A 27,497-nucleotide genomic window follows, 5' to 3' on the forward strand; every position below is an offset into this window, starting at 1 on the left:
TTTTTGAGTGACAGTGCAGGATTTTAGAGGCAGTTGTGGTAAACAGGTCTGAGCTCATTCTACACATTAGGACATGGCTGGAACATGTAGGGGAGGAAAATACATAAATGTAACATTTTTTAACTCCGTACAGTCCCTGTCAAGAGTAAAAAAACAAACAAATTCATTGGTATTTCATTCTAAACAATAGGGCCGGGGCCAAGGGCTGCCAAATTTAATGTAGGCTACTACATTTGATATACAAATAGACCTCAGGTTGTTTTGTGGGAACCAAGGTCAAAGAAGTTAAGAACACACTTCTTAAAGAGGGGGTATGATGCTTTTTTCAGCCACATAGCACCAGTCTATATCACACTACAATGATGACGAAACCTTCTGTTGGTCTGTAAATGCAGTAAATTAGAATAACTGCCTTGTATAAAATTGCTCTTTCAAAATGGCCGTAGCAAATGACTTGAAATAGGCCCCTGTCTCTTTAAGACGCTCCATGACCCTTTCCGACACGCCCCCTCCACACGCTGTCTGTGGCATCACAACACTCCGCTCGTCTCCACAGTATTGAAACTACGATCGGTGCATTTTAATTTGTATTGTTGGAAAGGAGCTACTGTTTATCACTTTGTGAACAATGGCCACACAGGATATTATTTGGAGACGAACCTTCCACACCGGACGCTTGGACGGGGCTCTTTCTTGAAAAATAACTGCTGTTTGGAGGCTATCTCTTTGCATCTGCCATGCCCTATGGATCTCTAACTATACCCCCATGGACTACACCAGGATCTGCAGGAGCCCATACGATTCAAAAGACGGACATTATCTGTGCAGGTGGACAATGGTTTTTCGAGGTTACCCCGTTAGCTTGTTATAATCGACTACAGCTCATTGTTGATGAAAAGTCTGCAATGAACCACAAATGTGTAAAGCCAGGCTCATTGTGTGATCATCGTAAAGGATGCTTCGAGTAGTTGCTGCTTTATTGACGTTATTTGTGCATAATATGCTGCCTGTTTTCAATGAATGTTGTGAAGGTGAAGGTTGTTAGCTTGTCGCGGCTAATAGTGCCTTAGCTCCGGGAGAAACCACTCGGCTACGACTCACTGTAGATGAAATGTGAGCAATAAACTACGAAATCAACAAGCCCGGCTCAGTGTGTGATCATCATAAAGGCTGCTTGAAGCAGTTGCCTGTTTTAGTGACGTTTTCAATGCATAATATGCTGCTTGTATTCAGTGAATTTTCCCGTTAGCTTGTCGCGGCTAGCTTGTTAGCTCTGGGAGAAAGCCACTCGGCTATGACCCATTGTAGATGAAATGTAACCAATAAACTTCCAAATCAACAAGCCTGGCTCCGTGTGTGATCATTGTTAAACGGTTCTTTATGTGTGTGGTGGTTTTATTGACTTTTGTGCATATTTCTCGTTTTCACGTGATGACTCGAGGTTTAGCTTAGCATTAGCTTTCTCCGGAGGCTCTGTGCATCATCAAGGCCCAGCGCAGAACCAGACACTGAAATAAGTGTTCTTGTCACCGGTTTTAATCCTGGGTGTTTAGGTAACAGAAACACTGATGTGTGTCTTTGTAAAAGTCTGCTGTGGCTCCGGTTCACAACACATGAAGCTAATCCTCCATGATGACTCTGTTTACATCTTAGGGCTAGACCAGTGGGGGGTCCGCCCCTTTACACCCGTCTCCAGTACGTGGTAGTGGCAGGCCGTGATATTGCAGCCAGCAGCCCAAAAAGCCCTTTTTGTCATAGACACTCATGTAAAAGGAGCAGCCTATAAAATGGTCCACAGGGCATCTGGAGTTTCAGACTGAGGCAAATATATTTCTTTAAAATTACTATTTTTAGGACATGGACTTTTTTTCTTAGTAAAAAAATTGTAAAGCATCAAAAACGAGCAGAGTTCTCCCTCGTGTGATTTAGCGGCTGAAGTCTGAGCCAAACAAATGAACGGACTGGACTAAAAACAAGGATAAACGCGAAATAACAAACATCTCAAGTAAGTTTGTGTTTCTCTAAGTCTTTAGCCAAAAACGAAATACGAAATGTATGATGAATATAACATGTGTTTATAGCATTGGACTATGGTTAAAAAGAAACAACTAGCCTACATGTTATTAAACTCATTTCTGAAAATTAAATAATGGCACTAATAACCTGTAACTGTTTTATTAATTTAAAAAATACTAGCAGCATTTAATGTACTTATGTACTTACACCATTATTTGTGTAAGTAGAATGAAACACACAAAAAATGCATGATTTCTGCATCTGTCGTGGATCCAGTACAGTACAGTACAGTACAGATAAATGCTATGTAAAAAACAATATCTCACATTTTACCAATGAAAATGTAATATAAAACACTTTTGCAGTGCTCATTCTTTGTATTTCAGCCAAACAATTCTAGTTGTGATGTTATACTAGCAAATACAGTGAAGTAACAACTAGATTTTTATCAATTCTATCACAATATCAAGACTTCCAGCACTTACGAAACTTCCCAGAAAAGTGAACGAGCGGAAGTTCATGAGCGCGGCTACGTACGTTCGAAGGGCCGCTAAGCGCCCGGTTGTTCAAAGAGCGGGCTAAACTAGCTTTTCAAGCCCCGCACTGACAAACTAACCCCCAAAGTCATCGTAGCATGGTAGCTTATTCGCCTGAAATGGCCTTAAAAAAACATTTTGTATTTAAAGAACGATGATATTAAGAGATTTGACTTTTTGCGTAATGGCGTCCGCTCCGCTCTGAGGCTTCGTCGGCAGCCGTGCGCGCTCCCGCTGACTTCACCCACTTGGGCCGTGGGGAGCATAGATACAGGTGACGCGTCATACGGGTAGTTTGGGCCGTTATGGCGGATGAAACTGGAGTCATGCGCCACTGAGCACCCCTATGTAAAGAGATAGGAGCTGGGACAACATGCCTCTTCCATGTATATATTTCTATGGGCTAGACACTGTGGGGAGGGGGTTCTGCTGAGGAGCAGTGGTTGGTTACTCGGCTGGTGACGAAAGGTCGGAGGCGTATCCTGGAGGTCGAGGCATTCCCTGGGGGAATCAGGCGTTTTATCCCTAAAATGGCCGCCATCAGAGTTTTTACAGATTACTCGAAAATACGATAATGTGCCAAGGCAACACTTCAGGCATGTTTTTAATGAGGGAATGACTCAATAACATGATGTAAAGCTTGAAAAAGTTGATTTTGCATAATACCCCCCCTTTAACACACATACATTGCATCTCAGTTTATTTATTTTTCCTATATATGCCATCTGGCACAAACAAAAAAATTATAGAAGTTTGTTTTCGGCAGCCACTTACGAAATAGCTTCCGGCCCAACAGTCTGAAACGCATCACTGAGCGGTTAGATGTACAACGCCCTTCAAATGAAACGCTTTTTCTTCAGGTGCAATTCCTCGGGTCCGACAGAATTCCAATAACTGCAGCGGTAAAAGGGGACCTCCAAAGGCTATAAAAATAAATATAGAAGACTATAAGTATGAATCTCAAAGTTGCCAGCATCCAATTCTCTCCAGGGACTGTGTGTGTTGAACTGATATCTGTCTGTGTGTTCCCAAAGGCGTAGAGAAAAACATGTTGCCCAATGTTCACACACAGCACAAGTTAAGGTTTCTTTGACATTTCAATCACTGTTGGTGCTGCATCCCTGCTCCGCATGAGGTTTTTATGATTAGCTTCTGAAAAACATATGGATGAATAAAATGTTAATTACTCAAAATCAACAAACAAACAACAAACAACAGACAAACAAAAATGCTGAGATTGGTCTCAAAATCAAAATGATAATGCAGACTTAATGCTGGACAAGAGGCCCGGATGTGCAGCGGTTAATGCTTCTTGCTTCACAGCAAGAAGGTCCCGGGTTCGATTCCCACTTACGTAGACGGGGCCTTTCTGTGTGGAGTTTGCATGTTCTCCCTGTGTCTGTTTAGGTTTCCTCCGGGCACCCCGGTTTCTCCTACCACTAAAAACAAAGGCCAGGAGGAAAGAGAGTGTGTTTGAGAGTGTGAGTGTGGGACAACGGATGCAAATTAGCCTAAGGCTACAATCTGGAATGCCTTGCCTCATTAACATGCACTGTCCCAACCAATTAAGCCAATAAATTAATTAAAGATCGAATACCAGATGTGGAGGTGATCTGGGCAGGCTGGGTCTGCCAGTGTTGAAGCTCTTATTACTTCATCACAGTAGCAGTGGGCTGGACATGTGTGGTGGATGAATGACAACAGACTCCCTAAAGCAGTCTTTAAAGGAGAGCTAAAGTAGGGCAAAAGAAGCCGGGGAGGTCAGAAGTTGCGTTTCAAAGATGTCTCCAGGCAAAAAGCACCAAAGGGCCCATGAGAGGCGGCACACTTCTATTACTACAAAAGACTTGTTGCTCATGTGAGAGCCTGCCTACAATAGCCTTCAGCTAATCCAGTCCACATCGAACACGACGGACAGCAAAAGGTCCCCACCTCATCGAATTAGTAACAGTCTACCAACCGGTCCTTGGTTGCTCCCAAGTCCAATTCTAAAAAGTAACTCCGAAAGACTTCCCCCGCTCACTTCCGTCAATAACCTTTAGGAGTTACTGCGCGGACGTTTTGCTCCTCGTATCATTACGCCTCACAATATAGTCCCCCTTTTTATCTGCTTATAAAATCGACATGCTACATTTCTGGGTAAATATACTTCGCATGAAAACACTTCACGTAACTTTATTTAAATAGGGAACACGTGGAAGAGCTTGGTAGCTTCTATCGTGAGCTTTTTTGGAGCTATGTGACATGTGGGAGAGGCTGCGTATGTGCTCCGTTTGCCTGGCAGAGCGCACGGACAAAGACCAGACGGGGATATATTAACACGTCTAAAGTGAGGTAAGAACATATCTTAGTATGTAAAAACGGTGGCCTATTCCTTTAAAGTGCTATACAAATATAATTTGATTGATTGATTGATTGATTGATTGATTGATTGATTGATTGATTGATTGATTGATTGATTGATTGATTGATTGATTGATTGAATTAATTAATTAATTAATGATTGATGTTGTTAAAACCTCAACGGTGGGGTTTCAGTATGTTTCAGTAATCCTACACATCAGCCGCGCCTCTCTTCCTCTCTTTGAACACTTTTAAAACATCATACGCAGGAATCCAGGAAGGTTTTCTTGTTCTGATTCTGTTCATGGTCAGTTCTCTTCCCTGGTCAGACCAGTATATTTCCTGATAGCTATAATTGTTCTACAGTGAATTTTCTTTCACTTTCTTCACCTCACAGGTGCAGCCCACTGAAAATGGTTGTGAACCGCATGGTTGATGAACTGGCACACATCGCCAGAGATGGTACCGTTTACTACAATTTTAATATTTCCACATGATTAACATACTTTTTAAAATAGAGCTGGCATTATGGGTCCACTCTTAAACAAATAGGTGTGGTAATGGTTTAACAACTGACAATTTATTGTGAGGCAGAGCTGGCATTAATGTTTTAAGCACAATTACAGGGGCTTAAACCTCTGCTTAATCCACCCAGTCGAAGGCTTTTTTCGTAGAATAAATATTAATTTAAATTCTTTAAATAGACTACCAATACTCATTTTCAAAGGTACCAGGGGGTTTGTTATACTGTAACTTAGAAATAATAACTAAAAGGCTACAAACTCAAACAATTTTGTAATAAGCCTTGTTAGCTAATAATTCATGTATAACTAAATCATGTCACTGTAAGGTTCAGGATATTTCCTCCTTTGGCAGCGGTTTGTGCTTGTGCTTCACAGCTAGAAGGTCCCGGGTTCGATTCCCGGCTGGAGTTCTTGCCGTGTCTGCGTCGGTCTCCTCTGGGTACTCCAGTTTTCCCTACCACTAAAAACATGTACAATAGGTGAATCCTCCAGCGAAGTGTTTTTGACCCCTGAGCGCAGACCTACGCTGGCTGCTCACTGCTCCCACAGGTTGCCCCAGCGGCATTGAGGATCGGTCAAATGCAGAGGACGAATTTCCCTATACAGGGATCAATAAACAGTACTTCTCTCTACACAGGACTAGGGATGGGTACCATTCGTTTTTTTTCGATACCAAGTACTTTAACGATACCTGCTTTTCGGTTCCGGTGCCTTAACGGTACTTTTTTCGATACCTATGTTATTTTAATTCAATAAAAATAACGTGTATTAAAAGTATAGTTCAGGAAAAAATCCTAAAACGGCACAGCAGAAGCTACACAGGAGCAGCAGCGTCGCCTGTGACTTCGTGTTTTGAGCACAATTTCCACTTAAGCAGTAATAAAAAGAGAGAAAGGACTTTATTACCTCTTAAACTGCAGAGACAGGACAGATCCACATCAGGACAGGGTTTTCTTTCAGCTAAACTTTTCTAAACTCACTGCACTGTTCGACGAAGCGAAAGCAACTTCACACGTCAAAGATCCTTACATGGTGTGAGCGCTCACTCTGCCACTAACAATTTACCAAAACTGGACCGACAATGTCTAATACAGAGTGAGCGCTCGCTTTCAACAAACCATCTTCGATATTCCTGTCGCTGCAGCCGCAGTTGTAAACAAGAGCACGTAAGCTCAGCCTCCGTGGGTCTGTCACTAAAGGTAAAGACGTCTTTCTTGTTGTCACTGCTCTCTTTTGCTTTTCACTTTGACTAAAGCTCAAGTTTCTTATTCAGTCCTGGTTTAGTCCTGGTTTATAACTGGTTTTGTTTAGCTCTGGGTTTTACAACCGGTGTAGTCCACGTCCTGTCTCAGTCCTGACGCAGACCCGGCTCTGCCATCTCTATTACAGAAGTTTAGCAAGTTTTGCTTTGCTAAAAGTTACATCTATAAAATATATCTTTGCTTCGCTCCATTTGCGCTGAAGCGGGTCAGTATCTGCGCACACGTTCATGTAGTTTTTTTGAGACTCACTGCGGGTCAGATGTTGACGTCTGGAGAGAAAAAGAACCGAAAGTTGGCACCGAAAGAATTAAAATTTTTCGATACCGCCCCCGACCGGAGCTTTTCGGTCGGTTCCAAGTAGGAACCGTTTAACGGTGCCCATCCCTACACAGGACTCATCTGTGTGACCAATCAGAAACATGTTGAACAGTGTCCTGCTCCTGAACATGTAGTTGTAACATCTGTAATATAATTAATCTTAAAGTCTTACTGTAATAATAATTAAAGTTAGTAATCATCCTTGAGTTTTCAGTCACATCAGCGTTTGGGAATAGCAATAAATGTGTTTACAGAAACGCTCCAAAAAGAAAGTGCATGTATGTAAAAACATGGATAAGATCTTCAGGGTTTACTGGGTTTGGCAGGATGCATATTGCACCCATGCTTATGGAATACTTTTTTCATCTTAGTTTCTTGCCAAGGGTAACTCGTGCAACTTTGACGAAGTCAGTGTTGGTCACACAGCTGCACAGATCTGAGTTTGTTCCAACACAGTAATTAGAGCTGTGGACAGGACCGATTTAGACCGTTGGTGCTCAGTGGCCCCTGGATGGAAAGAGACAGAAAAATGTGGAAAAATGTGGAATAAAGAGTCAGTTAATTATTATTATTTTTCTTTGTAGTCAAGAAAAGTAATTTTCTCTCATACATAGCAGCACATACCACCTTGAGAAGGACAAATTTCGTCTGATCTCAGGGGCTAAGCAAGTTTGGCCTGGTTGTGTAGAAACGTAGAGCCTGCATGCGCTACTTCATGGGGCGTCACTAAAGTATGATAGAAATGCAGTTTCTGTAAGCCATGTTATATCATTGTTCCCTCATCAAAAACATAACTGGAGTTGTATTTTACTTCATTATTCATGTTCATTTTGGTTGCTGTTTCTTTGATCTGTATTTCCAGGATTGTTTTATGGGAGGGAACATAAAACTCCACATGTTTACACACATTTAGAGCCAAAATTTTCTCAAATTCCTCCAGAAAGCATCCGCCGTGTGCAGCTGCCTGCGTGCTAATGGGCAGGACATGAGCTTATCCGACATGAAATCCGCTAATTGCTATTTAAACCCAAACTGTTCTGCCTTCTGTATTCGGCCCTGATAAAGTGACGCTAACTGTTTCGGATCGCTCAACTCCTTGGTGATTGCTAACTGTTCACTTCGTTTACAGAGTAGAAAGGAGCCCGGGCATATCGGTTTAATTGAAAGACGGCGATCGTAGATTGCTTAAGACATCTCTTCTGTTCAATTATGATTATCGCAATCATGTCACTAGAAGCCCATGTTTAGCAATTAGGCCAAGAATTATATCAACAAATTAAGATGGGCAGTGAATTTGCAAAGTCATAGTTCAGTAATGGATTTTGTTGTCAGAAACTTTCCGGCCAGGTAAGCCATAGATCATTTTCTGTGCTATAATTTCTTGTCTCCTTCTCCCCCATTTTGAGGCTAGGAAATTACTTTGAGACCCCTTACCATGGCTATTTGAAGGACTAGAACAGTCTAGTCTGACCAAGCTAAAGATTCAACTCAGTTCATTTTTTCCTGATAGAACCAGTCAAGCCAGTCTCATCTCATTATGACTACTGATCCTTTTTTCCTATAGGAGCAGCAGGGGAGCAGTGCAACTCCCAGTACTTTTCCAGCCACTGTAGTGGTTGACGGCTGCACCATTTTTAAGGTTGCTTTATATGCAGCTGATGGTTTTATTGACTTAATTGGGGCTTATTTCTTGTTGTCATTTGATCAATCAAAGCTAGCTGTAGCTCTGATGGGACTCTTCTGTCTGTCTCATGGCCCCAGACTGATCCAGCCACTTAAGCTGCCTTTCCACAGGCAGACACGTATCAGCCAATGCCTGGTCAACACGGTTTGGCGAGCTTTTCCATAGCAGAGGCCAGGGCCAAACCGCTATGACCAGGTATACGTTTTGGGACCAATCTCTGGCTGTGGCCAAAGCACGCTGAATCGTACTAACGTGACGTGAACAGACTGCTGGCTGCTGATAGACAAACGGGAGATGTGAACAGCCCTCACTAAAACAGGCAGGTCATGCAGATTTAATATTTCATCATACCGCTGTTCTAAAAGGGAATTTTGCCAATATTAGCATTAAGCCGCTGTTAGTGCAACTTTAGCTGTGCTAGCATAACATTTGCATTTTGCTTACCCTCATAGTTCATGTTTTAGCTGTTGCATATCTGTTTTATTAGCCTTGGCACCAACCTGCCATAGCCTTAAACGCCACCAGGAGGCAGCATTTGTCCACATTTGTTCTCATCGCGGCTTACAAAACTTTTAATGATGATCTGTACAGCCTGCTCCTCTGTGGGGGCGACAACCCACAACAAATGCGGGTGTGTGTGCGGTGGAAACATAGTGTGTTCTGGGTAGAGTCGACACGTGCACGTAGATTGTGGCATGCATGGTCGAGTAGCGCTATGTGTAATAGAGCCTCTAGTGCGCTCTCCAGTCATCCTCATTGGACTTGTAGTGTCTGGCTTTAATGGACAACGGCATGATTGGCATCTCTGAAGTAGCAAACACGATGTTGTGTTGATGTTCCTTTGAGCAATCTGACATTTAGTTTCCGGGGCAGGGACAGCCTATACACAGGGTTGAGCCAATTCAACGCGCTTTAATTCGGACGGGTACATGTTGCTCTAATCTGACTGCAGGCAGGTTGCCGATTGGCTCAGGAGAAAGTCGGATTGAACCCCATGTAAACCTTGTAAACCTCCCAGGTTTATATGGGTTTTGGCAATCCTGTTCTAGTCAGACTTGGCAAGAGATCCAGCTTTCCCCTCGTTCATGTAACAGCAGTTACTCAATTGTCTTTTGTTGTCTGAGCAATAGACCTTTTCACATCTCTGCCCAATCTGCTCCTTGTTCCTTGCACATGGGTTTAATTTATTTTCTTGTAAGGAACGTACTGTACTTGTACAGAGATGAAGTAGCCTACACTCAGGCATTGTCCTACAGCACATCTACAAAGAGCGCTTAGTCCTGTGTTTGAACCTTTTCTTCTCCATCTGTAGGCAAATTAACCTTGAGGTGCTCAGTGTTCTCTGCGCATGTATGCTCGTGACTCCACAAAAAATTCCAATTGCCCTTGATTTAGTTTGTAAAGTCAATAATAACTTGCTTTCTGGTGGTAATGGTCTATATGTTTTCTTTACAATCAAGCAGGAGCCACATTTGCCAATAACAACAAACCCATCAGCAGTATTCATACATGTTGAAGTATACATATTTCTCTATCTTAAAATTAATGTCTATATATAATATTATCGTGTAAAATGTTGCTGCTGAAGTGTTTTTAGAACGCCTTGGGGCAGTTATTTTAAATGGAAAAAGGAAAACACGCCCAGGTGAATCCAAAATGAAAATAAAAACTAATCTGCCTTGTCTTGCCTTGTATAGCAGGTGATGCATGTACTGCCTCATAGCAATAGCTCGTGCTACAAGCTGGGTCATCGATAACAGAAATAACCGCTCACTGTGTCCAGCTACATCAGGCCAGATGAAAGGCTGCTGACATCATAATGAAGTTCTCTTTGTAACTTGGGGAGTGTTCCGGAATCTTTCTTACTTATAAACACTGAGCGACTTCCTTGTCTCTTGTGCACCGCCATCTATTTGAAGTTAATTAACAAAGTCTATCTAAGATTAAGCCGAGACACTGCAGGGATTTGCTGAACATTACTAATATAAGTTTGAGAAAACAAAAATTGCCTATAATATCACCAACAAAAGCCAAATAATGGATTCAGATTTAAATATACGGTGGTATATTATATATATTACTGGCTGAGACCCGGCCTTTGGCCGGGCCTCGCTAGTCTCCACATTTGACATTCTGAGATTATGAGTTATTACAAAGAGATGTCCACCCTAGTCCCTGTAACCCGTCACTCAGTATAGCTGTAGACCCGCACTAAGTAGACCAGGGGTTCCCCACCTTTTTACTGGAAGCCCCCCCTGCACATTCCATTCCAAAAACGATGGCGACTACAAATGTATAAAAGAATGAATGCTAAAATATATTGCAAACAAACTGCAATTCGAGTGTTTTATGCACCCGTACTCCTTTCTTATATTAGATTTTTTTTATGACCAGACCCTTTGACCAGACAAAGCTCTGAGCCTCTGCAATCGCAGAACCACTGCAAGGACTGTATAGTCGAGTCCAAAGATACCTCCTCGCTGCACCTGCAGAAAGGAGTGAGCCCGTTGTCCAGAGCACCAGCAGAATGAGCCACTACATCTTCAATATGTTCGCCAAACTCAGGAAATAGAATTCAAGAGACAGTGGAATATTTTTGGATAAATATTAGGGGTTCAGCTCTCACGGTTTGGTTCACGGTGCAGGACCCGCGGTTTGGAGCATCATGGTGCAAGTACAATATAAAAAGTAATAAGTTGGTTTTGAAATGAAATAGCCTAATGATCGTTATTAGACAGTATTTATAATCTTAGAATGAAATTGCCAATGGTTTCAAAGCAGCTTTATAATAAAATGTAGCCTACCTCTGGACTCACAATACATGAAAGCAAAGTAGAAAATAAATAGTAGGCACCACAGGAAAAAAAAAAAAAAAAAAAAGACAAAACAACGCAGTGCAGGCCATGCGCTTGTTAAGTGGTAGTTTCATTTTCGCTGTCCTCACACGGAGGCAGCTCTCGGAGCAGCGCGTTTGATTTGAAGCTCATGTTTGGGCAGTTGTTGGACAACTTTCTGCGTGTACTTTTTTTCTGAGACAAAGCTTTTGAGACAGAATATGGCCAGGATTGAATCTTACGCACTTGTCCACGCCTCTGACATTACGCAGCACTGGATCTATAATGAACCACAGCCACGGTCACCTGCAGGAGAAAGTTAAACAAAGACACATAGATGTCATTTGTTTTGGAGGATGTTACTGTTCCGGTGCGCCGCGTCTACGGCTGCAGTTTAGCGGTGAGTGACGATGACACACATCGCCCTGTTTGGATGCGCGCACACGCACAGCAGTCAGATCTCGTTCACACGTTGTTGTGACGCCGGACAGCGGTGCGTACAGCAATGCACTGCGGTCCATATTGACCCGTGGCCAATGCCGGTAAGACGGTCACGTGGGGGGCGCCCGCGGAGTTCTGGGGCTTAAGCCCCAGCCATCCCATTGCGTTTTATATTATAGATTTTGTTGACATATTAGTAACAAAGATTTTGGATATCTTGTTGAGTTTTGTAAAAAAAAAAAGAAAAATCTGGAAAAACTAACATTTTGCCTTGTTGCATGAGTGGAGCAAAAACCTAATTTTGAGAAAACCAGCCCTGAAGTTTTGAAACGACACACACATTTCTCCGCCCTCTTTACCGAGTGTCTCGCAGAAAAAATAAAACATATTTGGATTATAGCATCATCTCCAGGACCCTTCGCAGGACACGTGGATATGTCAATATTTGTGAATGAATGCTATGGGAAAGCCGGCTTTGCAAGGCGACACAGTTGTTACTTCCGGGATGTCTCCACCTCACTCACAACAAAATATCATAAAATAAGCACCGTACGGGGTAGGTTTTTCATTTTTATACTGTGACATGAAAACTAAGATGTTAAGGGTGGAAACAAGTTAAAACTCTCCACATTGACCACTATGTGAAAGTTGATTTAGCCTGAATCTATGTGTTGTAAGATCATCTGTTCCTGGACTTGGTCTTTACCAGGGTTCTGTTGCTCCCAATCCTCAAACTCTCCGAAGACTTGAGCTTGGCCCTTCTTCATGATTAGCCTTTAAAGGTCAGGAAAACCCTATTGGCCACAGGTGAATGCAGCAGTCTGTCATTCCCTTAATAACCACACCAAAGAATCGCATTGTCTCTATACCCAATGCTGAAATACTTTTGCTGTGCTTGTTGACAGTGTCGTTCTGTTCCACATGTTAGAAAGACACATCGTAAAAGCAGACAGTGGAGCACACCAGGCCAAAAACTGTTTGTATGAGTGTTTGCCGGTCCTACTGTTTTTGAAAAGACCCTAAAATAATCAATATGACCAAGTTTTTATGGTTATTTTCTTTCTTTTTCTTACCTGTTTTGCTGCTGTTTTGCTTGAAAACATAAAACAAACAAAAAATGTATTCAACATGTGATTAATTCTTTGACAACATATGTATGTCCAGAGTCCTTCAAATGAAAGAGATAGATACACTGCTTCACACAAAAAAGCCACAAATGTTAAAGGAATAGGCCACCGTTTTTACATACTGAGATATGTTCTTACCTAACCATAGCCGAGTTAATATATCCCCGTCTGGTCTTTGTCCGTGCGCTCTGTCACGCAAACGGAGCACATACGCAGCCTCTCCCACATGTCATATAGCTCCAAAAAAGCTCACGATAGAAGCTACCAAGCTCTTCCACGTGTTCCCTATTTAAATAAAGTTACGTGAAGTGTTTTCATGCAAAGTATATTTACACAGAAATGTAGCATGTCGATTTTAGAAGCAGATAAAAAGGGGTACTATATTGTGAGGCGTAATGATACGAGGAGCAAAACGTCCGCACAGTAACTCCTAAAGACTTCCCCGCTCACTTCCGTCAATAGCCTTTAGGAGTTACTGCGCGGACGTTTTGCTCCTCGTATCATTACGCCTCACAATATAGTGCCCCTTTTTATCTGCTTATAAAATCGACATGCTACATTTCTGTGTAAATATACTTCGCATGAAAACACTATTAACTCGACTAAAGTGAGGTAAGAGCATATCTCAGTATGTAAAAACGGTGGCCTGTTCCTTTAAAAGATCCAGTGTTGCATTAATGTTTCACCTTGTATTGATGATGAGAGAATGTGACCAAGGCCTTCTCCAGCACTTCCCAAAGATTCTCTATGGGGTTAAGAACTCTGTGGTGGCCAACCCATGTGTGAAAATTATGTCTCCTGAACCACTCTTTCACAACATGAGCCAGATGAATCCTGGCATTGTCATCCTGGAATATGCCTGTGCCGTCAGGGAAGAGGAAATCCATTGATGGAACAACCTGGTCATTCAGGATGTTAATGTCGTCCGCTGACCTCATTCTTCTGGTACATAGTGTTGCTGCAGCAAGCCCCAGATCAGAACAGTGAGACCAGGCGGCAACTTTTTGTGTGTGTGTGGTCAGACAGTGTTAAAAAAAAAAAAAAAGAGGTTTCTGTGTCTTGGGATCAAATTTCAGAAACACAAGGTTTTACGCAAATGGACAATTTTGTGTTGCAGGAAATGCATTAGGAAAGTTTGGAATGACTTTTAACAAATTCAATGTACTACTAAAGAAAAATTAAATGCAGAAATAGGGCCTCTAATACTTTCATTATATCAGCTCTTAAATCATGTCAAACCGTGTATTTCATGAGTGTATATGACAATCCACAGAAACATGACGAATGTGTTTAATAATGTTATCCTCAAATCTTATGACTTTAGCAGATGGAGATTTAATCGGAGATGATCACACTCCGCTCTGTGGAAATGAGAGATAAGCAATTCTTCGGAGATCACAGTCTGCTGATAGTTTGTGCCAAGCTGGGTTTATCCTTGAAGCCAATCCAAACCAAACAACATTTCGCCTCTTATTCAGAAACATAGCTTACCTGGAGAGTTAGATAAAAATAATAATAAAAATAGGGGGAAAGAAGAAGTAGATCATGTTAGTAATCTACTTTTGCTGTAGATTACTAACATAATAATAAGAAATGTGTTACATGTTTTCTTTCATCTAATAGTCGATTCCTATTGCACTGATCTCTATTGAACTGATCACATGTATTGCACTGATTACTACTGCATTGATCCCTTTAGGACTGATCCCTACTGCACTGACCCCTATTGCACTGACCCCTATTGCACTGATTTCTATTGCACTGATCTCGATTTTCACCATGTGCTTGGGACAGAGGGAACATACTAACTGCTGGGTATGAACATGTGTTGCCTATACTTGGTCATGCACTCAACCACATTGAGTTTTCTGACAACAAATCAAGTTTTTTGACAACAAATCAAGCTGGGCGTTAGATACGAACAAATCCTTCTGAAAAAATGTTGTCTCCGAAAATGTGTTATGTGCACTCGTAACATATAAGACTAATCCTCTCCCTCCTCCCCCCTCTCTGTCAGTGTTGGGTGCTGTTCCGGAACGGTGCCAGTGTCGGGACCTGGAGTTGGATTGTGACAGCACTCAGCTTCAGGACGTCCCCGTGGTGCCCTCCAACATCACCGTGATGTGAGTAAATACATGTAGAAAAGTAGAAAAGAACAATGCGCTTCATTCAAGAAGATCTTCTTAAGAAACTTCTTAAAATCCGTTCTTGAAGGAAACTGCGGCCGATTCACGACACGTTCTTAAGTACCTGTGTTCTCAAGTTTGTGAATCCCAACTTGGAAGTGCGTGTGTGTGAAGACTAATTAGCCTCTGATTCACCACATAAGGACAAAAAAGTGCTGTGCGCAAAAGGCATCCAAAGGAGGAAATGAAAAACCAAACACTAATCCAAAACTAAAAACCAACAAAACCTCAGAATAATCTGAGCCATGCGTTCAAGGACCCACCCAAATAGCCCTCATTATAAAATGTTTAAATAGATATAACCTGTAAATCACGAAAGGGTCTTCCTTCTCTGCCCACGGGTCAGTCCCTTAAGTACAGCTCACTGAGCAGAGCGAAATCAAGAACCACAGTCCATCCATCCATCCATGTTCTTCCACTTGTCCGTTGCCGGGTCGTGGGGGCAGCTGTTTGACATGCCCAAATCACATTGCACCAGCCCCCTATGGCTCCTCCTAAAGGTGGTGGGTCCACAGAAGGACGGCCTCACAATTCTAACCGGGCCTGTTGGTCTCTCATAAGGGGCTTCTGAACCGCTCTTTGTCTGACCCATCACCTGGGACCTGTTTGTCATGGGAGACCCTACCAGGGCCGACAACTCCCGACAGCAGACCTCCCAGGATCATTCGGGTGCCCAAACCCCTCCACCACGTTAGGGTGGCGGTTCCAGAAGGGGTAGAAGAACCACAGTCGTCTTTATCAAATAAGGTTTATGTAGCGCATTTAATGCAGCATTATTTGTAACGGCAGCATTTAAAAGTTTTAGCAGTAATACATTGGTACACTACTTGCCATTAATAAAAGTAGGCTACAAGTGATATTACCAACTTATTTCTGTATAAAGGTATCTGTAATCTATTATAATTATATTTACATTCAGGAAGTAATTAACACATGATTTAATATGTACAAATATATATGACTCAGAATGTTGGGTCCCATCAGGAGCAGATCGTGAACAGAACTGGAGAATGTTTTGTACTTAAGAGTCCTCCAGACTGTTCTTAGTATTTGTTCTTACAGAGGAATGTTTTCAGCCAAGAACAAGTTTTGTGAATGCCAAAAATCTTCCTAAGAAGGCCTTACAAACAAATGTGTGCTTAAGAACATGTTGTGAATGTTCGTGAATGAGGCCTATCGATACAAAGCTATGACAGAAAATGAGGTTGACTTCCCCAGAAGGTGTGGTGTACAGCTACCGTTTTAACAACCAACTTGACTGTCTTTATTATGAGCGTATACTGTCTGTAGGAGAAGAAGCCTCGACGCTAAAAGCACTCCTACATCCATCATTAGAGGCTCCCAGGAGTGTGACAAGGTTAAGACTGTGAAATTAAAAGGGATTTCTGGAGGGTCGAGGTGACTCTCGGCTTATTGCATTATTCTTGATTAGCACACATCCTGAGATGAAAAAAGTGTCAGAAAGTATTGCACTGTGGGAGCTTTATGCTCGGTTTACACATAACGACGACAACTCACAAACCCCCCAAGCCGCATTTGTGACCGAGGATCACAAATGTGAATTTAATGATATGGCAGAGGCTTCACGCGCCGTCACAAACTGACAGGAACGCTGTAAGTGATTTAATCGATGTTGTGCAGCAGTTTTACTAAACTCTAAAATGTAATGTGTGATATTTGCTGTTTGGACGTGTTTTGGAGAGTTTTGTCGAATACTCCCTGTGCAGATTTGGGGCTGCAGTGATTGTAGCGGTGTTGTTGTGAGTGCACTCAGTTGTGTGCCTTGTATCAGATTAAAAGTTCCATTCTACAGGCCGGGCTTGTTCTGGATTAGTCCTGGTTCAGACTCGATGGTTTAGTCTTGGTCTTGATTTAGTTAAAGGGATTTTTCAGGATTTTTGACATAGGGCCTCATTTCCTAGTTATCCAGAGTGTTGCTAATTTCTGGAGATATTTTTTTTGTAATTCATGCAGTTCTTATGTTTGAAGAGTTTCGTGGCGCTAGGCTAGTGCAAGGCTAGCGCATTTCTACGATGTCAGCGAGCCTGCGTTAAAAACAGTCTGACACATTCCACAGTGCACCTGAGGCAAATCACTTATAACACCAGACTAACCATATAAATGTTTGTGTCGATGCCATTCAAGATCAATTGTTTTTGTCTTTTTTTTTGGCAATGTCTAAACACCACGATTGACAAAATGAAATACTCCAGCATTCTTATTTCTAAACCAATAAAGAGGATTTGGGTTTTCAGGTATAGTGTGCCCCGCACTGACTGTGCCTAATTGTGATATTTCTCCTCACATAATCCTACAAATGAGCTAAAATCTTCAGTTGTAGGTTATTTGTCATGCTTTTTGCTAAGCCTATTTAGAATGGACCCCAGGCCTTTTCCACTAATGTAGAAACATACTTTCAAAGAAGTGATGGCACACTGAGAGATGCTCTCCCAGAGACCCCCACCATTAGTTTTAGGAAAGCCCCCACTCTTGGTCATCAACTGGTTCACAGTCATCTTTCACCAATAAAACAAAAGACATGGCTCAGCACTAAAGCTGGTTGCTATCGATGTGGTAATTGTTCTTTTTTGTGAACTAACATCTTCAAGGATACAACATCAGGTCAGACTTTAACATTAAAACCATCATCAATTGCAACACCACCTATGTTGTAAATAGACTTGAATGTCCCTGCAGTCGGTTTTATGTTGGCAGAACAAAACGCAATCTGAAAAACAGACTAGCAGAACACAAACAAGCAATAAGAACTAGCAACCCCCTGTATCCTATGGCCATGCATTATAAAGATGTCCACCATGGGAATTGCAAAAGCCTTAAAATTTGTGGCTTAGAACAAATCCGAGAGACTATCAGAGGAGGGGACAGATTAAAAAAAACTCCTTCAAAGGGAATCCTTTTGGATTTATACCCTCAAAGCTATGGAGGACCATGGCCTCAATGGAGAATTAGATTTGTCTGTATTTTTGTAAAATGTAAGGATTTAATAATTATTTGCATTTCTCTTTATAGTTTTGTAAAGAATAGTGTATTGTACATATTTTAATGTTTTGTATTCTACAAACCAGGTGACAAGGAACACACCCACCTTGGACCAACCCACTTGGGACATGTGACCAATGCTGTAAGCTTATAGCTGTACAGAGGCAGCCATCTCGAGCTTGCCCTGAGGAAGGCCTAGAGCCGAAACGCGTTGGCAATTTTTTCTTGTCTAGCCATGTTTAAATAAAGGCTTTTTATTAATATCTCTACTTTTGGAGTGCCTCAGTTTGTTTGATTTTTTGCTGAAACGGATCCCTGCACTGAAGAGCACCCAAAAGACCAAGTTTATACAACTTTTTTACATCCAAGTAGCACTCAAGCCTCCCAATTTTTTCATACTTTCAAAACACACTTTGACTTCTGTGAACAATTCAAAGACTGTAACGACCAGTGTATGTTTTTGGCAGCCCAGCCCTTTCAGTTTTAGTCACATTTTAGACAAAAACTTAAAAGGTTTTAGTCAAGTTTTAGCCAGTTTCATTTTATAGAAGTAATTAAGTATTAGCGTTTCAAAGAATTCATTTCGATAGGCCTCAATTGGGATGAAGGTTTACCGGTTTTAGCAACCTTTTAATAATAAATGATCATAATCTCTTGGATTTATGTAGCTTTTGACAAAGATGACACCAAAATACGCACTGGCAGAAGTGTCAACATGAGTTTGGTACCGGCTAGTTTAAACAAATGGTTGTTGGTGCATTGCCCTTAGCAGTATCATGTAGCAGATGCCAGTGTTGCTTTTGTCAATGAAGACTAGAACAATCATTATGTTGATGCACCTTTTGTAGGTACAGTGCCTTAATACATTGTACCTAACTAAATTTAGTACAATATGCGCTCTGTAACAATCTATAATAACTTGTACCCATGGGTTAGATAGACAATGGAATAACTTGTATTAGTACTTTGTAGGTACATAATGTTGTAGGACATGAGACCCTTAGGGATAGGACTTTCAACAGCTCCACTGGCTCCCCATCACCCACCGCATCCAATATAAAATCCTGCACCTCACATTCAGAGCAATCCACAAGCTCGCCCTTCCATACCTGACTGACCCCCTCCATATCTCCACACCTGCCCACTCTCTCCGCTCCTCCTCTTCTCAGCTCACTGCCGCCCCACTCGTCCGACTCGTCACCATGGGGAGTAGAGCCCTCAGTTGCTTGAAGCGATTATCAGAGGATGAGGAGAGCAGCCGCTTTTGGCTCGGTGCCATGTCTTTTATTTAACAACCCATTAGTCCGAACCTCATTATTCTGAAAATTACCATTGAGCAGAGGTGCCATTAGTCCGAAATGTTTAACCCTATTGTACTCTGGATTAGAGAGCCATATATAACCATTGGTCCCTAACCTTAAGGTCACCTCTTCCCTAAAACTCATTTTGGGAAGGACAATTTCAGTTTTACATACACATTTTCGGAATAATGAGACGTCGGACTAATGGGTCGTCGTACTAAAGGTGTGTCCGCACCACGGCCAAGCGTCAGGTTTACACTGAAAATACATGGAGGACGTGCCTCACGGAGCATCAAGAGGTCCTGTAGCGAGTCACGCGGCGCATTGTGAAGCTTTTCGCACAAGCTTTTGAGGCGCCTCCAGGGCGTCCAGCGCGGCCAAAGTTGGGAAATGTTGAACTTTTTGGAGAAATTCGCGAGCGACGACCAATCAGGAGCTTCCCCCCACAGTGACGTACGTTGTAGCTGAGCCACCAGGGCAGATGCTATGCTGGCCCGCAGATGTAAACAAGTCACGGAGGATTAGCCTCATTGTGGACCAGAGCTACAGCAGATCTACAAAGACACACATCAGTGTTTCTTTACCTAAACACCCAGGATTAAACGCGGCAAGCAAACTTATTTCAGTCACTGAATCTGTGCTGGGAATGTGTTTGGGCCTCGAGGATGCCTGTTGTAGCGCTACCACCGGAGAAAGCTAATGCTACAAGCGAAATCTCCGGTCCTCAATTGAAAACGAGAAATATGCACAAATAAAGCACCATCTACATAAAGCAACCGTTTAACAATGATCACACACTGAGCTGAGCTGGCAGATTTTGTAGTTAGTTTATTGCTCACATCATCTGCAATTAGGTCCAGGAGAAAACTATAGCCTAGCTCAGTTAGTTCGCATTGAGCTCCGGCTATCTCCAGTGAAAACAAGCACTATGCACGAATAACGTCAACAAAACCGTAACTACACTGAGCAGCATTTATAATGATCACACACTGTAATGTGTTGATCTAAAACCAAATAATAATTCTGCTCTGATTTAATGCATAGTTGTAGGCACTACTTTGTGTCGTGTTGGAACACTGCGGTCCGCACTATTAATGTGTGCTAAGTCAGCGGACTGATATGTCGAACTTTACTGCGAGTCTGTGCTTCTTATAAGGTTATGTTAAGGGTATAGTCATAACACACACTGAGCCGGGCTTGACGCATTTGTGGTTTCTTGCAGACTTTTTATCAACAGTGAGCTGTTGGCGATTGTGACATGCTAACAAGGCTAACCGGGCCTATAGCCACTTGCTACCGACACAAAATATGTCCCATATTCAATTGTATGGGCTGGATACAAGGCTTAGATACTAGGGAGATTTCGCGTTGACCATGGGGATATAGTTAAAGATCCATATGACATGGTAGAAGCAAAGAGGGAGACTAGTTTGTCCCAAACAGCAGGTATTTTTCAGGCAAGAGTTACTTCCAAGATGGCTACGAACACACTCTGCGTTGACATGCGGCCAGAGCGCCTTGACGGTATTCTTGTGAATGGCCGACATTTTACAACCCAGCCGGGCAAAGTGGCCAACAAAAAAAAAGTCTAGCAGAACCTCTGTCCCAAAAACAACACTGGCAGATGCATGATTTTTAGAACACTGTAAAATCCAATTTGCACGGCTTACATGGAACAGCTTGTAAAGACCCCCCTAAAAATGTTGCAACCAAAAAAAGGTCACACTCCTTGATATTATGTTGGGCCGCCTTTAGTTTTGATTATAGCACTTCAGCAATTTCAAAAGATCCAATGTTGTTTTTTAGCCTCTTGTATTGATGATGGGAGAGTGTCCAGCATATCCCAATGATCCTCAATGGAGTTAAGGTCTGGAGTCTGTGGTGGCCAATCCATGTGATAAAATGAAAATCCACTGATGGAATGACATGACATTCAGCAGTAATAAGCCCTTTGAGTACCACCATCACATGTAGACGTCGTCCATAAGATATAAAAACTACTGAAATAGAGTTTTAAAAAGTATAAAAAGTAGCTCTTTGCAAGGATAAATCCAAGTGGATGTCAAAATTCCAAAGCGTTTTGCCGAAACAAAATCATAACGTAACGTCGACACTCATTTAGGTTCAGTTACCCTCCTGTTGCCATGCTGTGGCAGCATCTGGACACTCTCCATTAAGAAACATCGAGAACATCCCAAACATTACACAAAGGTTCAGGGTTTCAGTTCATTCTGATCAAGAATTGGCGCAGATATTTTGTAACTGCGACATTTACCAGCCATTAGGACCATTTATTCATGTAAAATGGATTTGGGTTTTTTCTTCAAACACATTTCCATTCAACACTTTTTGGCTTTTGTCCTCATTGATAGGAGTAAATACGGAGAATGCTGTGGTTTTTGGACTGGGTTTAACGCAGCTGATAGTGTCAAAATCGCAAAAAGGTTTGGCCGAGAAAAACGTATCTCTTGGGCTTCAAATGGTGCTCGAGGAATAAAAAAAAAACAACAACTCCCATCTTCTAAAAGCTTTCTAATCTACACACTGACCACCTGGATAATCCTCAATCCCCACGTACCTAAGAGCGACGAGGATTAAGTGCAAAACAAACAATCACTTTATAGAAATGTCCAAATTTGTAAACCGATTGAAAACATTTAAAGTGTTTTTTTTAAATGAGAGAGATTTAAATGGGCAGCAGCAAAAAGTGGTTGGTGAAGTTTAATCTGTTTTACGCATTAACACGATTATGCACTTTTTACAATGAGTTAGTTTGAGGTTGACCCCGAGAATGTATGTATGCTCTATTGAGGGCAGTTTAAATCAGACAGAGTAACCTATTACGATACCTGGCCTCGACGCACAACCTGGGTTTTTATTCAATTATTAAAGACATTGGGCCTCATTCACCACACGTTTTTACGCACAAATCTGTTCTTAAAGGGGGGGTATTATTCAAAATCGACTTTTTCAAGCTTTACATCATGTTATTATGTCATTCCCTCATTAAAAACATGCCTGAAGTGTTGCCTTGGCACATTCACGTATTTTTGAGTAATCTGTAAAAACTCTGATGGCAGCCATTTTAGGGATAGGTTTGCCTGAGTCCTCCTAGGAACGCCCCCACCTCCTGACGACGCCTCCGAGCTTTCGTCACCAGCCGAGTAACCAACCACTGCTCCTCAGCAGAACCCCCTCCCCACTGATGCCACAGACAGCGTGTGGATGGGGCGTGAGAGGGTCAGAAGTTCTTAAAGAGACAGAGGCCTATTTTCAAGACATTCACTACAACCATTTTGAGAGAGCAATTTTATACAAGGCAGTTATTCTAATTTACTGCATTTACAGACCAACAGAAGCTTTCGTCATCATTGTAGTGTCATATAGACTGGTGCTATGTGATTGAAAAAAGCATAATACCCCCTCTTTAACACCTTGTTCTTAGCCGGAAACGTTCCTCTGTAAGAACAAATTGGTTGCATCACTGAAGGAGACCTCGTGGCCTGACAAAGCATCCATGAGAACTCAAACTCCACACAGATAGGCTCTCACAGTTTGGATATTGAACCCGAGCTCATGTTTACTCGTTTGTGTCATTGTTGAAGAGCGATGTTGTCGGCATACCACGACTTGCCTTTCCACCAAAACAGTGAAGCGATAAGTGTAATCGAGGTCAGTTGTTTTGGGCTGTTTTTCCAGATTGCTGTTGTCAGAAATGGAGCACACGTCACTGACCCAAACTCCTCACTTCAAGCTGACAGACTTAGTGCTGCTGTTCTGAGCTCTGCTCTATTGTGCAGGCTAATTTTAAACCTCTCCTCCTTTCTTTCTTTCCCTCCCTTCTTCCCTCAATATTTTTCCCTCTCTCATCTCTCAGGTCACTCCAAAGGAACAAACTTCAAAGACTGAAAGCCAACACATTTGAGAAGTTTCAGAACCTGCGCAAACTGTAAGTGCATTTCAAAACAGGGACGATGCACATTGATCAATGTGCCAGTTTTTGCTACTAGTTTTCCACTGCAAGTCCCTGGACAAACATTGGCAGCAAACAATACACAATAATGACGACAAGCTTTTGTACTTAAAAATAGAAAAATAATTCATTTGTTTGAACTCACAGACAACAGGATTCAGCACAAGCATTAAATAGTTTGTCATCAACACCATGTACCATTCGACTATCGGTGTACTGTCATTTTCGGACTTTGAGCTGCTACTTTTGTCCCACCCTTTTAACTTTGCAGCTTATGTAGAGGTGTGCCTAATTTATAGATTTTCATGGTCTAACTGAAGATTGTGTCATGTGTCACTCAACCGCTGTCTTAGTTCCTCCACTTCTGTCCGTGATGTTTACTGCACACCGGAGCTGGAGCCTCATTCCACAGAAGCTGATAACAAGTATTGTCTTCATAACACAATCATTCTGGCAGCCTAAGGCTGTATGCAGACATAGATATCTGCTGTCCCAACCAAATGAAAAGCAGGGATGTTTCAAATCCATGACTGGTATTGACAATTCCCATATTGATTCCGATACTAGGAATCAATCACTGTCATTGTTTTGTCCTGTTTGTATGAAGTATTAACTACTTATATTCCAAAAAGCGCTTGGCAGTGATGTCATAAATGTAGCTTATTTCCACCACTGCAGCCACTGAACAGGAAAGGCTGAGCAAGTCCCAGTTTACGCGGGACAGTCCCAATTTTGAGCCCTCTGTCCCATGTCCCCTTGAATTTCTCCAAGCCATGTATTTTTCCCTGTTATACACAGATTATGTCCAAGGTGTCTTGGTTTTTCATCTGTGCTACACCCAACACAGCTTCTTTTTACATGAAGCTTCATGACTTTTGGCTATGTGTGCGCCAAACAAACAGTTTCTAGAGCCTCTATAACGACTAAGCCAAGTATAATTACCTACTCTGGTCCATTTAGTTGATTTTCACAAACAGTTTTACCATTCATGGTTGGGAATAAAACCTCACGATTCGGCACGCAACACACATTCACATCCTGTCTCAGTTTTATTATGTGAAATCTAGTCACCTTATTTTGCACATGAAGAGATCTTTCAAAATTTAACAGGAAAAAAAAATCGATTTTGTGATACAGTTTCCCACATTCATGTAAAAAAACCCACAAAAAAACCCAAATACTGTTCATCTAGATTACATTCCCCACTGTGTATGAATGTGTCAAAGTGTCTGTAGGGGTTGATGATTGGCAGCCATGCTTACGCCGGTCTGTGCCAGAAGTAGCTTACCACCGGTGAATAATGACATTTCTTCGGTCCAAATCCCTTCCCTCTATTGCATGCATTGGCTAATATGTTCTACAAACAGGCAAAACATAGATAATGCAACCAAACCAAAGCAAAAGGCATGCGGTGAGCATAAAACAGCTCAATGTTGACTTAGGTGATTGAGGTTTTGTTACATATGGATCTATTCTCTCACACGCGGCGCCTTTGCAGAACCTGCGAGCTCCGCGAGCCTTTGATCCTACGCCAGGCTCCAAAGCAAGGACGACAAACCACCACTGTTTACTACACGCGCGCTATGCGTCAAATACAAAAGACCCGAGGAGGATTTGAACACAACGCGATTGTTTGCCAGCGGTCTCACCCAGTGTTATTCAGACACTGTTTGTGGATAAACAGATTTTGAGCTCGCTTTATGCTCTGTGCGTCCTGATAGTAAGCGTGCTAAATCAGTAAACGGATGCATTTCTCATGGCACAGTTGCGCTTTGTCTCTGCAGATATCTTCAGCACAACAGGATCCAAGACGTGAGCCCGGATGCATTCAGGGGGCTCTACAATCTGACAAGGCTGTGAGTAAAGGAATTGGAAAGTTGATTATCAATGGAAAGAAACGACGACGTGATGAAAAGGGACGGCTCGCTTAAAGAATTTTGTTGCGTGCTTGAACGTCCCTCCCTCCGCTAAAATAACCAGGGTGAAGGCAAAATGCAAGTCAACTTTTGTAGGTAACGCAGGGTCAACTCATCAGTGGCACTTTAATGAATGCAGTTTGCGTGCAGAGCGGCCCTGGATGGGCCCATTCGTTAGCATTAAATTAATGTTAGCTTTTAACTTCAAGGCTAAAACAGCTACAGTTGAAAACACAGAAGTACATCCAGTGAAGAATTTACTTAGATGTTGTAAGTGTATGTCCAATTGCTGTCACATACAGTTAAAATATACATTTATTTCAGCTCTGTGGCAGCCATTCCCAAAATGCGGGACATAGCGGCCCCCTCAGCAATTGGAAAATCTCTTGAAGTGAAAATCTGGTCAATCTGTGAACTTGCACAATGTAAACACTTTAATATTTGACCCCCAATGAAAAAAACAGGCTATAGGCTAAATGCCTATTTTCAAGTTCACAATTATTTTTTAAGACAAGCTTTGGCATGGGGGCCCTGTGCCACTTGAATCATTATATAAATATGCACTCAAGATCCATGATTAGAAACCCAAGCGCAATCACCATTGTCAAATACTAAATAAGTATGGAATTCTGAATTTTAAAAACCTAATAACCTACTCTAATGTTTACTTTTTGAAATTATTCATGGAGTCACTGCAACCCCTCTGAGAAAATGTATAACTTAATGTACTGATAAAATGACTCGAACGACTCGATCTACTTCTAGAGGAGAATGCAGAGTCCCAAAATGTAAAACTGCCTTTGCTAAATCTGCCTTCTCTGTGGTTGCAATGGGTCAGTGGAACAAACTGCCAACAGAGATTATTGCATGTACGACATTCAAAAGATTTGCACATTTGACTAAAAAATGGAAAAATTCTTCTATAAAAAAAAATCAAACTTGCACTCATGATCTGTTACGACGTCATGAGGGAGCGACCGTTCAACTACAAAAAGGATTGTTGGAAAATGTTCTAATGTTTCAAACGTATTTCAATAAAATGTATGTTGATGATGATGTTAAAATGAATAAATCCATGGTCACGGAATATTCATCTACATTTAAAATCAGTTTTAGTACTGCAAGATCAACCTGCCCTGGGACTACAGGTAGAAATTAGCATTTTTGCTATAACCTGGTACAATGCACAATGTACAACTTTCTTTTTGATCAAATTGTGCTCTGTCCCTGTCCAAATAAAAACCATACCAATAGATAGGACATTATCCCAATTTTCCCATGTGACATTATGGGAAAATTAAATTCTTTACATCAAATAAATCTTACAAAGCAAATTCTCTTTACTTTACTTTACTTTACTTTACTTTACTTTACTTTACTTTACTTTACTTTACTTTACTTTACTTTACTTTACTTTACTTTACTTTACTTTACTTTACTTTACTTTACTTTACTTTACTTTACTTGTATATTTGGAGTGTACAGTGCACATTAACTTTTACTTTCCATCTGTAGTCCTGTCCTCGTATATACAAAATATACTATGGGATATTTTTTAGCTACTGATAAAAACAATAGTTGTGCTGTGGATAGTCCACTCTGCGTAGCTCATATAATATGCAATACGTAATAAAGCAACATGGTGACATAGAAGTCAGGATTGTGTTTCTGCTCTCCTATGGATTGCAGCAGATATGGGTCATTTACATTTGCTATGACCCAGTCTTTGAGCCATCACCACTTTTTATTTACCACATCTACAGTATCTATACACCAACCAAGCAAGTCCATTCATTTTCAAGCTATGTTGCAATGTTTTGACCAGAGTTTAATAGACTGATATTATTTTAATGAGATTTCAGCGGTTGTGGTTAGCTGCACTGTGCAGATAAAATGTAATACTTCTAAAGAAACACAGGAAGTAATTTAAAACCGTATCACACAATCATTGGCAAGGCTAAGCAATCAAAGGCTTTTAATAACTTTGAGATTGAGGCCCCCTGCTTGATATGAGATGACTCACTTCAAGATTATTT

At 41.6% G+C, this 27,497-nt stretch overlaps 1 protein-coding gene across 1 annotated transcript in view; it reads left to right on the forward strand.

Moving 5' to 3' along the window:
• Window positions 1-27,497, forward strand: part of rxfp1 (relaxin family peptide receptor 1) — a 139,420-nt gene that overhangs the window by 78,068 nt on the left and 33,855 nt on the right. The window contains exons 4-6 of the mRNA XM_079557269.1: window positions 15,103-15,208; window positions 23,450-23,521; window positions 25,330-25,401. Coding sequence (XP_079413395.1) covers window positions 15,103-15,208; window positions 23,450-23,521; window positions 25,330-25,401 — 250 coding nt within the window. The remainder of the gene's footprint in view (window positions 1-15,102; window positions 15,209-23,449; window positions 23,522-25,329; window positions 25,402-27,497) is intronic.

This window comes from Gobius niger (genome assembly GCF_951799975.1).
Source record: "Gobius niger genome assembly, chromosome: 5".
NCBI lineage: Eukaryota > Metazoa > Chordata > Actinopteri > Gobiiformes > Gobiidae > Gobius > Gobius niger.